Source organism: Populus alba, chromosome 2 (assembly GCF_005239225.2).
Source record: "Populus alba chromosome 2, ASM523922v2, whole genome shotgun sequence".
Taxonomy (NCBI): Eukaryota; Viridiplantae; Streptophyta; class Magnoliopsida; order Malpighiales; family Salicaceae; genus Populus; species Populus alba.
In genome coordinates, this window is record NC_133285.1 from 2984087 (window position 1) to 2998543 (window position 14457).

At 31.9% G+C, this 14457-nt stretch overlaps 2 protein-coding genes across 2 annotated transcripts; both read right to left on the minus strand.

Annotated features, from left to right (window-relative positions):
* Nucleotides 1–2208: 2208 nt before the first annotated feature.
* On the minus strand, nucleotides 2209–3279 carry LOC118049414 (ethylene-response factor C3). The gene has a single exon (XM_035059412.2). The coding sequence runs from the start codon at nucleotides 3085–3087 to the stop codon at nucleotides 2362–2364; it is 726 nt and encodes a 241-aa protein (XP_034915303.1). The 5' UTR covers nucleotides 3088–3279; the 3' UTR covers nucleotides 2209–2361.
* A 4350-nt stretch (nucleotides 3280–7629) lies between these two features.
* On the minus strand, nucleotides 7630–8796 carry LOC118049415 (ethylene-response factor C3-like). The gene is made up of 2 exons (XM_035059413.2): nucleotides 7877–8796; nucleotides 7630–7794 (listed from the first exon to the last, which is right to left on the minus strand). The coding sequence occupies exons 1-2, from the start codon at nucleotides 8535–8537 to the stop codon at nucleotides 7787–7789; spliced, it is 669 nt and encodes a 222-aa protein (XP_034915304.1). The 5' UTR covers nucleotides 8538–8796; the 3' UTR covers nucleotides 7630–7786.
* Nucleotides 8797–14457: the final 5661 nt, after the last annotated feature.

Below are 14457 nucleotides of genomic sequence, written 5' to 3' on the forward strand. Positions count from 1 at the left end.
TTATGGAGGAGGAAGATTCCCTTGTATCCATGAGTTCTTTCTCTGTTTTTTTTCCTCACAATTGTACGGAAATTATGATTAATCTCTTGACTTCTCCTGCAGTTGGTGTTTTCCGTTAGATTGACCAATGATTGGACTTTACGGCCCTTTTCAGAGTTCTTCTTTTCAGTTTGACACGGTAAAAAAAGAAAACGGAGAAAATAACAAAAAATCATAATTCCCACAACATTAACTTATATAATTTACACCATCCTTAAAGTATTTTATTTTTAAAGAATTTCTTGGACCGTGTTGTTTTCTTTCTTTATTATGCTAAAATCTAAAAAGAAACTCTCCTCTTTACTCAAATTCTCATGTTGTTGCTGCTAAATTGGAGAATCGTCACTAGAATTGTTAGTTTTTTGGGACAAAATTAATTTATAGCAACGTTTAATTAGCTTTACTGGTTGAAGTATCAAAATATTGATGCTGACATTTTTTTTATAGGGAGAGATGTAATTTCATTATTGATATTAATTAATTTTAGCAGGTAAATTATCATTATGAATTTTATAAAATTCAAATAAAGATAATAAAAATGAAATTTAAATATAATAGAAAGAAAACATACTCAATTATTATTAGAATAGTAATTATTGAAATTTAAATATAATAGAAAGAAAATCCTTAAAGATTGAGGGCAAAAAACCAAACAAGACTATGAAATTAAAAACATATTAATATAGATTCATAATTATTAATTTGGGCTCCTGGCCCGAAGACATCACATCTAGCAACTGGATATGAAATTATTAAAAAAGAAAAAAAGAGTGACAACAAAGAGAGGAGGAAACTAGTGTTGTTTTTACTGACGGGATCCAAAAAATGTATTTTTAGAGAGTAGACGTTTAGAGAGAGAGAGACTAGGGTTTGATGAATGTTAATATAAAGTCTTTTAATACATAATTGCAATGAATAATCTTTTTATGTGTATAAATGTGAAAGACATAATATTTTATGCCATATGATTGTGTTTACTTTATTTTTACACCATTTTTTTAAAATTAATTCTACTTTTCAGAAATTACATAAATAATACTCCACGTATTTTTAAAAATACCAATGATCTGGTGCAATACAAGTTTTTTAGTTAATTAGAAATAGCAAGTATGTTTATTTGTGCTAGGAGAATTTCCTGAAGCACTGAAGTTTCTGTTTCAATTAAAATCCATTTGATATATTTAAACATGAACTATTGGAAGCACCGAAGCAGCTCTGCTTACTTTTCTTTTCCTGCAATAATGATAGCGTTGTGCTTTGACTTTTCCACGAGGAGTTTTTAATTTCTTTTTTTTTTTTCTTGTTGTGGTTAATTAAATGTTAAACAATAATTCACAAAGAGTTCGTAGTCTTTAATTGTCATTTACAGATTAATTAAAAGTATATAGTTATGCGTGTGGTTCATTTTATATATATGGGATCTCTCTTACAATTCTATTATCCTATTTTATAAGAGAATAGTGCTAAATATTAGTTTAAAATAATCAGAAAAGACTTCAAGAATATACATAAATTATTAAAATAATGAAATTCACCATTTAATCTCACACTATCGATCCAATGACTCACAATCATAATCTTTATTAAGTCATTATTATTTTTTCTTAATGTTAGCATTTTTATTTTTAATTTAAAATTTCCTTTAATATCAACTTAATTTTTTATAAGTATGGAAGATTATTTGAGATGTCAATAAAGTGAGCATCACTATCACATGATTAATTAATTTATACACTTGGGATTTGGACGGTGGAGAGTTGTCGCTCTGATCTGGAGAGAATTTATAAGTAAATATGTTGTCAACCCCATTCCTACTGATCTCTAACCTTCTTTTTCGAGCAAATTTACAGGCAAATCTGTTGTCAAAACTTGCCTTTCTCTCTCTAACCATTTGTCGCATAGCGTTTGGAGGTAACTTCATGCTTTGATTATCGATCGTTTTATTTTATTTATAGTATTTATATTATAATTCGGCAGAAGAACATGAAGTTTTTCTCCGTTGTTCATGGATGTAGTGAAAAAGGAATTTTAATGTGGTATTTGGAGAGGGAATTGCGTACCTAACAAGTTGCCTTCGAAAAAATACTTTCGGTACATGAATATATGAGCAGAAAAACTAATTGAATTTTATTTTGGATTTATTTCTGAGAAGTAGAATCATGCAAATAATAATAATAATAATAAAATTCAACCAGTTTTTTCACAGTATTTTTCTCTCTTTCTTGTTAAAAAGAAGGGACACACCGAAAGGGTAAAATGTACAGAATCAAATCGGAAATGAAAAGACAGCGGTGGCGAGAGCTAGCTGACGGAGATACAAATTCACTTGGGAATACCTCTCTCACAAGAGCTTAAAAGTGTTTCCAAATAATCAGCTCCTAGATCCTCCAACACCAACACTTCTTTTGTTGCTAACCCTTTCCCTTTCCTTTTACCACTCATTGGCTTTCTTTTGGAATGCGTCTTCTTCAGCGCCTCAGCTGGTGAGCACGGCCAGTCTGTGAAACCACACTTTAACTCTTCGAGTGATCTTCTCACTTGCTCAATAGGAAAATTGAGGACAGCCTTAGAGCCCTGTAATGATAATGCTGCCTGGTCATAAGCTAGAGCAGCTGCTTCACCAGTATCAAATGTGCCGAGCCAAACCCGCACTCCGTTCCTAGTGGAATCTCTTATTTCTGCCGCATATGTTCCCCAGGGCCGATTTCGGACCCCTCGGTAAGTCTTTTTCCTTGTCGGAATGTCTTTTTTAGCTTTTGGAGTGGCTTCCTGTTCCTTGATCTCTTTCGAGGAACTAAGCTGCGGTGAATTATTCTTGGCTGTGTTTGGTGGAACATCCGAAGCAATACTATGAGAAGATGCTTGGGCTTCGGTGAGTGGAACGTCAGATGGAAGAGTACTCTCTTGACTCCGTTCAGAGTCATTCGAGTTGAACGGAGAGAAATCATGAAGGTTAAAAGGAAGCTTATCCCACGATGGATCCAGAAGGCCGAAGGGAGGCGATGTCGAGAATTCTTGATTTGGATTGTTGAAGAAAGAATGATCCATCCTTCATCTGTTGCAGGGTACTGCAGTTTCTTCTAGGCTGACCTATTTTGGCTTGCTACCATCTGAATAATATCTGCCCATGTATACACACACACACACAACAGAGAAAGATTAAATTATTGAGTCTGCATTCAGAGAATGAAAAACAACAAAAACAAAAAAAAATACAGATTGAAATTGCCTTTTGCAATTGTAATGTGGACCCAATCATTAGTTGGAGACAGTTTGTTAATTACTTGAACTATTATGACAGTGAAAACTAGTAGTGGATTTAGAGAAATTATTAAATCAATAATATTATTATATTTCATTAAGTTTACCGGTACACCATTTGCATTTTCTTATTTTTTTTAATATATAATTATGGTTGTGCTATCCAACGAAAAAGTATTGGACAAATTTAATAATTTACCAAAGTTCTATTAATTGAATATTGATCTTAGATGATGAAATAGATTTATCTAATATCTTTTCATATGGTTTTTAGTCTTCTTATTCGGGGACCAAGTGCTTTTCTTCGAGGAATATGGCTCTGTGCATGCACTTCTAAATATTCATCTAGTTAATTTACCATATACATAGGAGCGTATAAGCATGTTATTTATTTATTTGCTTGTCTCGACTATTTGGGCCCCGGAAACATGTGATTAAAACGCTCTGCAACTGTTTAGGATGGTGTCGATGCTCGAGGGTTAATGTCCCCACACAAGAAAAATCAACATACAATATCCACATTTTATTTGTTTATCTCACCTAATAATTAATATACATATCCGTACAGATGAAGAAGCCTGGGGTCATCACTTTTCCCGTATTTTCTTCTTAAATTTATTAAGGGCACCTTACGTCCTTACCGGATCCCGGGGCCACATTAGCCAGAAGACGGTTCCTTGTTGTCGGGCATATGAGATACCAAATTCAATCAAAATAATTATGCAAATAATTAAATTTAAAAAAAAAAAAGAAAAAAAGAGAGGGGTTAAAAGGTATTAGTCAAACACACCCACAGTTTACTGTTGATTCGCACAGTAAATTTATTGTTTTGCCCCTGCCACACAAAAATATTTAGCTTTGTTGGAAGGGTAATTCAGTCTTCTTCTTAGGATACAAGTATCATTTGCTAAATTTATAAGAGACATTATGGTCAGCTCATATTTTCGTTGCGCAATACAATAACTAAATTGTTATAAATCTCCTACCTAAAACTAGAAAATTAGTGCTAAAAATGGTATATTTTTAATTGAGAAATGATAATTAAGAATAAAAATTATTATTGAGGGGGGTAAAAGCTTTTAGTAATTTAAATAAAAAATTTAGATGAAATAAAATAATAAAATCGATACGTAAAATGTTAATTAGTGATAAATCATGTAAATTTTCTGATCGGGTAAAATAATTATTTCAAATGAAGGATTTTTATAAAATTTAGAGTGAAATATTTAGAGAAAAAGATAGAAGGGAACTCCAAATAAATTAATAAATGACTTTAAACTCAAATAACACTGATCATTGGTATAATTTTCATGTACAATCATGTAGGGGAGGAAATATAAAAGAAGATTTTTTTTTTATATTATGAACAGAGGTGAGAGTCCTCAATTAATTAGTTTGAAAATCTTGATGATTTAGATAAATTAAATAATATGCACAAATTTGGATTTTTAGTACAAAATTACTTATTGTCCACTTTTATGTTATTGAGCATATATTTTAATATGATAGTTGGATCATGCTGAAATTCTATGAGGAGTCTTTTAATATATTGTTCTATCTTAGATTAAAATTTCAGATCAATTAAAATTTGATAAGGTCTTTCAAAGATACTGATAGTCAAATAAAATTATAGAAAACAACATAGGGACTAAGTAATGGAATTTTTGTAAATAAATGTAAACAACCCCCTTTCTTTTTATGATCTAGGCAACATGTTGGTCTAGTGGCCTAGGTGTTTTTTAAGGTTGATCTTTTTTTTTTTTTTATCGTATTCAGTTTTGTCCTTTAAGATTCGGTTCTTTTTTAAACTAAGCTTCACTTTTTCTTCTTCTTCTCATTTTACATTATATCGAGTTATTCTGTTTGCATGATTCTATTCACATTTTTGATGACTTTACTTGGATTTGCTGGTTTTTTATTTTTTTAGATTTTTTTAATTCACTTATTTTTTTTTTCAATTTCATTCTTCTATATTTGAATTTTTTAAAGTTTGAAAATTGTTATTTTTTTTAATTTTCTTTGTCAAGTCATGAATGGTTTCCGTTTTAAAATATATTTACAGCATTTAAATATTGTTTTCTTACATTAAAAAAATACTAGCTTAGCCCATAAAGAAATAGGAGCTACCTATTAACAATACTCTAAAAGGTGTGGGGAAAATACTGTAGCTTTCCCATGCCTTTTAACTTTTTCCATGCCTTTACTTTCCCCATGCTTTTTATACTTTTCCCACGCCTTTTATTTTCAGTATAATAATATTTTTTTTTATTTTTTTACATGTTTGTTTTTTTAGCTTCTCATGATTGACTTATTTTTTTTTAAAAAAAACAATTTTTATATTTTTTAAAATTATTTTTATTGATTTTTTTATAATATTGAACTGATTGAGAATTTAACTCTGTAATTTAAAAAAAATATTATGAATTACTATAATGTTTCCTTGTATGATTTTTTTTCTTTCTTTTTATGATTTTTTTTTTCAAAATGATCCTTTTCAGTTTTTTTCTTGATATTGAGCTGTTTGAGACTTTATCTTTGTAACCTTTTTTTTTTTTTTTTTTTTTTTAATAAAAAAACATTGTAGATTACTATAGTATTTCCCCCCACATAGTTTTTGTTTTGGTGCAATATTTCTCCACATGTTTTTTTTGTCAAAATTTTCTTTGTTGAATTGATTTTTTTTAATATTGAGTTGGTTGAGAATTTAGCTTTAGCTTTCCTCAAATGCTTGTTCCTTTATTTTTTTTTTTTGCTTTAAAACACCGTTGATTGTTAAAATGTTTCCCCACATGATTGTTTTTGTTATAATTTTTTTTTAAATTTATCTTTATCAATTTTATTGTTTTTAATATTGAGCTAGTTGAAAATTATAATTGTAAATTTTTTCATGAAACACATAGATTGTTATAATATTTTCCTACATGGTTTTTTTCCTTGTGCTTTTTTATGATTTTTTTAAAAATTATCTTTATTGATTTTATTTTTTAATATTGAGTTGGTTAAGAATTACAATTTTATATTTCCTGACAAAACATTATAGATTGTTGCAATATTTCCTTACATGATTTTTTTAAAAAATTATCTTTGTTTATTTTTATTTTTTTAATATTAAACTGCTTGAAAATTTAGCTTTATAGTTTTTTTTTTAAAATATATTATGAATTACAATAATATTTTTTCATATAATTTATTTAAATTTTTTTTTTATAAATTCATGACAACACACAAACATGACATAAACGCACATCAACACGCCAGCATAGCAACTAATCTAATTATTAAACAAAAACTGAGTACGAGATAGCTACAGGCTACCTTCAAGGGACAAATGATGGATTGAAGGATCGGGATATTTCTTTGCATATTATACTTAGATAGTCTTTACTCTTTTTTCTTTTCTTTTCTTTTCTTTTCTTTCATAAGGAGTAGGTTTCAACAAAATAATAATGGGGCACCAAAGTGAAAGTGATCGCACTTTGATTTTTTTTTCCTCCCTTAACTATTATTTTTCCTTTTTAGACTAGCAATGTCCCCCTAAATTTTCTCTCAAGATAGGGCTTCACATCCTAGACTTGGTCCTCTTCATTTGCCAGTCCTTCCAACCATAGTTTTAAAACTCGGCCCGGCGGGTCAACCCGGGACCCGGGTATGGGACCGGTCCGGGTGGAGGTCAAAACCCGCTTGGAAATTTGCCCGGCTCGGCCAGACCCGGTCGCAAACCCGTTGACTTTTATTTTTTTTGTTTTTTTTGCTAAAACGACGTCATTTTGATTTTAAAAAAAAAAATAAATTTTGACCCGGCGACCCGGTCGAGACCCGATGACCCGGTCAAAACCCAGAACCCAGGTCTTGGACCGGGCCGACCACCAGGCTGGGTCTTAAAATTATGCTTCCAACTCCTATATATTATTTTTTCATCTTGCAAAATATATAAGATAATCACTTATTTTTTAAGAAATAAAAAATTATCTATATATACAGAGCATCAGATCTTTGATCTTGACACAGGGCCCAATAAACAGCTAGCTAGCCACACTAAGTAGCCAGAGTGAGAGAAGAATGGCTGTAAACCGTCCATTTTAGATAAAACAGCTAGGTTGAATCCACTTGTAGCTTAAAATCCAGCGAGGAACAAGATGGGTCATAAAAAGGAATGGGATTTTTTATATGCTAATTTTGGAGTCGTTTTTTGTTTGCTTGCTGGACTTTAAACCGAGGAACAGAGGATAAAGGAACTGTACAGTGCTGTTTATGTTTTTCAACATTCCATCAATTTCCACTTTACAGAGAGGGTCTTGCTTGCATTAGAAATCTAGAGGAGATTAAAAGTAGATGATACAAGACTCAATTTATCCTCTAATAAATGAAAAAGAAACTTTACAGAGTGTGTAGAAATCAGGATGGACAACAAGAAAGGAAAGAAACTCTTGCCACGACATTACCCCTCTCCTCATCTTAGGAAAGACAAGGGAAAAAGAAAACAAAATCAAAGGTCTGCAAAGAAGAAAGTGATTGATAAATAAAGGAATTAAGGAGATGAAAGCAGTCTGAATTCACCAAGAACTAGAGCTCTCACATGAATTCAGAAGCTCTTCAAGGTAGTCAGCTCCCAAATCCTCCAAAACCACCACATTTTGTTGTCTAGTATTAGCTACTTGATTCACTTTACTTTTCCTACTCGTTGATTTTCTTCTCACGGAGTGTCTCCTCTTAAGGGCCACCACAGGCGAACACCCCTCTTCACATCTATACTTCATGTCTTCAAGTGATTCTCTCACCATCTCCACAGAGAAATTGAGTACAGCCATGGAACCCCGCATGGAGAATGCTGCTTGATCATAAGCCAAAGCAGCCGCCTCTGCACTATCAAAGGTTCCTAGCCAAACCCGGACGCCATTTCTTGTAGAATCCCTTATCTCTGCAGCATATTTACCCCATGGCCGCCTCCTAACCCCTCTGTAGGATTTCTCTTTCTTTGGCTCCTCTTCTTTGGCATTTGAAGTCACTTCCTCTTCCTTAATTCCACTCGAGGAATTAGATTCCGAGGACTCCTTGGCACCATCGGCGCCCAAATCATTAAACAGTACCATCTCCCCTGAGTCACTGGTGTTGAAAGGAAGGGAACTGCTCGGAAAAAGAAGATCATCCCATGAAAATGAATCTAAAGAACCAAAAGAAGATTCAGGGGAGAGATCTGAATTTAGGTATTGATTATGGTAAAACAGAGAAGGTTCCATCTGGGATTTTTGAGCGGACAACTAACCTTCGGTCTATGACTTGTGGGTTTGGTTATGCTTGTTCCTAAGTGGCGACTTGAAAATATTTGATCGGCTAACTAACCATTTATATACCACCAAAAGAAGGAAAGATTTTGAACAAGAAATAATTAAAAAAAAAATAAAAAATTGAAATGATTGAATGAGCACCAGTCGATGATAAAGAGAGATATCGATAAGAGGGGATGCCCTTAGGTTTATGGTATTATTTAATTACAAGCAAGCAATGCTGTGCTAGGTTTGAGGTCGTGTTCTTGTTCTTTGTTATTAGGAAGGCTTGGGAATTTGTTTTTAAGGCACGTGTGTTTTGTGACGTACGGCGGCGGGATTGGTCCCACAAATGCCTATATCTTGCCGATGTCACCATTGCCTTGTTCGCATATGTCTTACACGTGGCACCAATATTTCAATACAAAGTGGCAAGCTTTTCATCGTCACTGGAAGGTTTGTACAGTGTAGCGCTTGGCATTTACAGTTAAATGTTTTTAACTGCTTTGTGAATTTTGAGCTTCAAGTTGACACAGTTTTTAAATGTGTTTTTGGTTTGAAAAATATTAAATTGATAATATTTAGTGATTTATGATAGTTTTAATATGTTGATATTAAAAATAAATAAATAAATTTTTATTTTAATATATTTTTAAATAAAACACTATTTTTAAAAAAGAATTAGTTTTTTAATCTTATGATCGGACGGTATAACAAAATAGTATATACCATTGGGCGCTGATGATAGTATATAACAATAGTAGTTATCTCCTCGATCGCACCTTGGATCAAATCAAGAGGCAATGTCTTGTTTCATTCTCAGTATACAGAACTCGTTAATCTGTTCTGTATTATTTCAAGCATAAGAAAATAAAGAAGAAATCAAGGAAAATGGTTCTGGGTAATGTTTTGAGAGCTGCAGTGATTGTTTGTTCAAAATTAAAGACAATTGTTAGATATTAGTTTACATCGTGTTTGAATAGAAATCATCGATGCAAAAAATAATTGGTGTTTAGAACACTTATTCAACTAGCTAATTAGAATCTTTATTGAATTATAATAATTAGTCTAGACTCGTAATCTTTCAATTTTACATGTTGAATTTAAGTGAGTTGAATACACGAAAAAGAGAAGAATGATTAAAATTGTGTGTGTTCTTAGTTTTCAACAAAGCCACTCTTAAAGAGATGACGATGTTACAAGAGATTGACTCGTGACGAGAAGAATATTTATTTAATTTAAAGGTTTTAAATTCTATACCCGTTAATAAAATCTTGAGTTTTTTACATATTTATGTCGACTAAGTGATAGATTTGCTATGAAATCTGATCTTTTTAGTCTTGTCCAATGAATGTTAAAAGCATCTAAATTATTATACACTACTTTTTTGATGGTTTTTGGTGCCACATGAACCAACTTCCGTCCCCTGTCCACGAAAAAGTGAAAAAAAAAAAAAGGAACAAAAAGAGAAGAAAATGGAGTTCCGAGCCTTCATAATCACCTCGGGGATAATCAGATTTAAATCACATTAGTTTTATAATCAATAAAACCACGCCCCGCTTAATTACGGATGGTGATAAGAGAGTTAATTCGGCACCCTAATACGGGCGAGGAGGATTCATGTGAAAGTTCTTGCGTATTTAATATCAACTGGTAATTTTAGGTAAAGCTCCACCTTTAATCGTTATCACTTAATGTAATGATGTGCACATGAAAGAAATAAAAGTCATGGTTCCTTGTGGCAAATTTGATTTGAAAAGACTGGCAGAGGGGACAAGAATATATCAAATCCATAAAATATTTAGAACAGATGAAGCTGTTTGATAGCAACGTTGTCTAGATTCAGGCCCCCTTTCGTGGGATTGCTTGAAACCGTTCCAGGTCTTCAAGAAGACAAAATATCTCCATGGAAATGCCTGAATTTTGAAAGTCCTCCGAAAAGAATGGGTTGCTACACGGTTGATGGCGACCATCCCTTTATTTTTCTACGGTTCCGTTAATTTTTTTTAAAAAATTATGTTTAATTTTTAAATCATTTTAATACTGATACAAAAATATAAGTATTTTTTTATATGAAAAAAAATTAAAAATCATAGGATTACTAGTTTCGTTAATATAAAAAATTTTTAAAAATAAAAAATACTTTATTTTTCTGCGGTTCTGTTATTTTTTTAAAAATGTTATGTTTAATTTTTAAATTATTTTGACGATGATACAAAAATAAAAATACTTTTTTGTGGTTCAAAAATTATAAAAATATTTTTACATAAAAAATAATATTTATCAAGAAGATTACCTAATAAATAATAGAAGATAGAAAGTTAGAGTTTTTATAGTCTTAGTTTCAATTCTCAGAGAGAAAAAAAAGTGTTTCCAACATTTGATAGTTTTTTAAATTATGGGAAAAATTTTAAGATGAAAAGGTTTTGAATAATCAATTAGGGATTAAAAAAAAAAATTCAAGGCCATTCAAATATAAACTTACATAAAAAAAAACTAAATTAAATAAAATTCTAAAATCTAGCTAGAAAAACAAATCTAGAAAAAAAAATAAAAAAAAACTCAAAAAATGTCTTATGAGTTTAATTTGGGCATGTACAAGACTGAAACTTATCAAAACACTGTTCACGTGAGAATAATATAAAGCGTTGAAATTAATTCCTCGTAGCTGCTTGATTTAGCAAGTGGGGAGCCATCTATAAATGTTATTAATTCTTTCATATTTTATTTCTCTTCTTTTTTTATGCAGAAATCTTGGAACCGAGAGTTTGTTGTTCATAATGAGGGTAGATTTTGGTCTCGTCCTTAATTGTTCATATTTTTCCTCCTGAACTCTCGTTTATATCGATGGATTCCGTAATTTCCAGCTCAAGCAAATATATAACCCCTGCCTTTCTCTTTACTCGTAATTAATTCCAATGGAGAAAACATGTTTCCAGCCTCTCTAAATTCTACATTTGATCAAATAGAATTAATTACAAAATAATTTGATCAAATCCTTTTAAAAGCTATTCAAATTAAACTTACCCAACTCTCTCTCAATGATGTGGCTCATCAATAACTTGTCTAGCAGGAATGTATCTAGAGGAAGGATGGCCACGGGACATGGTATCTGGTTTAGCCATTTGGAATATCTGGAAACCTAGAAATCAACGAGTGTTTGGTGGAACTGAAGACTACAACACCAGCCCTCTCGGACCAGCTACAAGGATGCTCCAAGACATTCAGCGTGCGGCGGAGCATGACGACAAACCAGCCAAGAGAAGCAGACGTGTAAGTATGGTGGGATTGAAGTATTATCCGACGGAATTGGAGGCGCTGGAGGAGGACTGTTGAGGGATAGAATGGGGAGTTGGATCAAGGGTGTTGAGCCCCAATTTTATTTTATTTTTTTTTATAAAAAAAACAAAAACTCTCTCAATGATGCAAAAATCATTCGGAACAAATTAAATTTGATGATTTATGATGAATAAATCAATTTCATCGATCAACTAAAAAAGAGAGTAAAAGCTAAATGATTTGGTATATTTAAAACATAATAATAACGGGTGGACTGGTATTAATAATCAATGAATTATAAATAATATCATCCAGAAAAATGACAATCTCCTTTTTCTTCAATAGTTCTATCATGCCTTGATAATGATACCAAACCTCATTTTTTTTTCTTCTTTTTTTAAGTGTGTAACAATAAAACCCTACATTTTTTACATTTAAAACGCCTCGAATATATAATTGTCAGGCATGTTCAAGAACTGATGATATGAGTTAAGCTCGAGTTACTAATTTACTGAGTAAATTCACGTGTCACATGATTATATAAATTTATTTAAAAATTCCTAATCTTAACTTGATAGATAGAGTATAGATTTATATTATTTAGATTTTATCAAAGTCAGTATAGAAAAAATTAAAATAAAACTTGATTCAATTATATCCGTGTTAACATTGAGTATAATAACTATATATGTTGCTATCAAATTATTTTTTTTTATTGAATGATTTATTTGTTCATTTTTTTATTCCAAGTACGCGAGTTAATTAAAAACCTTAAGCATGTGACTACATAATTAATAATACAATATAAAAAGAAAGCTGGTGATGATTTTAAGAAATAAAAGTTAGATAATATTTTCAAAATAATCATGGCAGCTATTACAGTTGCCATCGTGGGCGGCATGTAATGTAGCTTTGAGGGGGCCACAGCATCCATGGCACCCTAAACTTTTTTCAGATAGGCAATATTATGAGTCCTTAAATTATATTTATTTTTCACTCTGATCCCCTAAGAATCATTTGTTATGAAAACCATGCGTAGCATTCTCACTGGACATATTCACTTTGTACATTTTTGTAAGCTTGTGGCAGCTGTGACGCCACAAATCTGGGTCTTGCAAGGTAATTGGTCATTGTTTTTCTTCTGAAAAAAATAGGATGGTCACTGTCATTTTACAAGGTAAAGCTGGAAAACCTACCACGTGAGAGGGATAGAGGGTCACGTGGAGCTCGAATGTGGTAAAGTGGTCCTTACATTGCACCTCTTTGGACTAGTCAATTAGTCATTTGTATATTGACAAAGTTGTAAGACATGCACTCACTTATCTTTGGTGCCTAACGATTCATAGTATATAGTCACTTACCTTACAATATATCTATTTTTTTTCCCAGCTGTCACCATTAATTCTTTTTCAAGCCCTCACTGATGACCATGAAATGCATAAATGAGCTATTGTGACCACTCTCATCCGATTCAAGATTGCCGGTCGTCCGGAGCCGGCACCACAACCAACCGTCAATCCTTGGCTAAATTTGCAGAATTGTTTCTTTTGATATATATATATATATATCGTCAGAATAATGGTGCGGTCGCTCTTGATCAACCACCAGAATTATTTGAATTTTCTGTTCAATTGTCTATGACAACAACTTGTAAATATAAAATACACACAACTTGCTTGTGCTGCCAATATCAATGTTAAGCCCTTGTTCTTTCGAAGCCATGCCACCATACCAATATTATTAACAAAATATCTGTGTAATTACTACTTAGTTGTTAATCTTTTGTGCCCTAAATTCGTATAGCAAACGAGAGAATACCAGCAAATTACAAAATCTGCTATACATTTATGCATTCCCTTGGTTAACACAAAAAAAAGAAAAGAGGAGAGTTTTTGTTGGTCACAAAAGGTAAGAAAAATTAGGTGTGATTCTGTGTCCCATTTCACTATCCCTCGGTCTAATAGCATTTGATGAGAGGTAATGTCGATTCCTTGCAACTTGTTTGGTGATGGGGCCATAGGGGAATATATTGCGAGCTTTTTTTCGAGGGAGGTGCATGAACCCGTATACTTTAACAAATCATCATTCAAAAAAATGTGCCACAAATATAACGTGAAAGAAATGTGAGAATTTTCATAATTTTCTTTGGAATGGAGGTTCGGTTGATTCATTGGTTTTTTCCTCCCTTCATCTCTACTTATATGCAACTTGATTTTTTGCCAAACCGTCGAAGCATTAACTATTCTCAGTCTTCTGGTGCGATTTAACTTTAAGCAAGCCCGTGCATGTATCTTCAATTATTTGGCATAATTAATTGGCGAATTACATGGAGGAAGAAGAGCTCATGACTATGTTAAACTATTTATTATTGAAAGCGAGTTGAAAGACAAATGGCAACTCAATCTTTATCCACTACGGATCAGGAATGAGTGAGTTGCATGTGTATACTGCATATAAAGTAATTGATTTATAAAAGTAATTTGTAGTAAACAAATGCAAATTGTCGCAATCCTATTCCAAGTTGTTTGCTAGATTTGCTCACCACCAATATTAATTACTATATAAGGGGCGGTGGGATAATATTTCGAGCACTTCCTTGGAAAGTAGAGGGAAA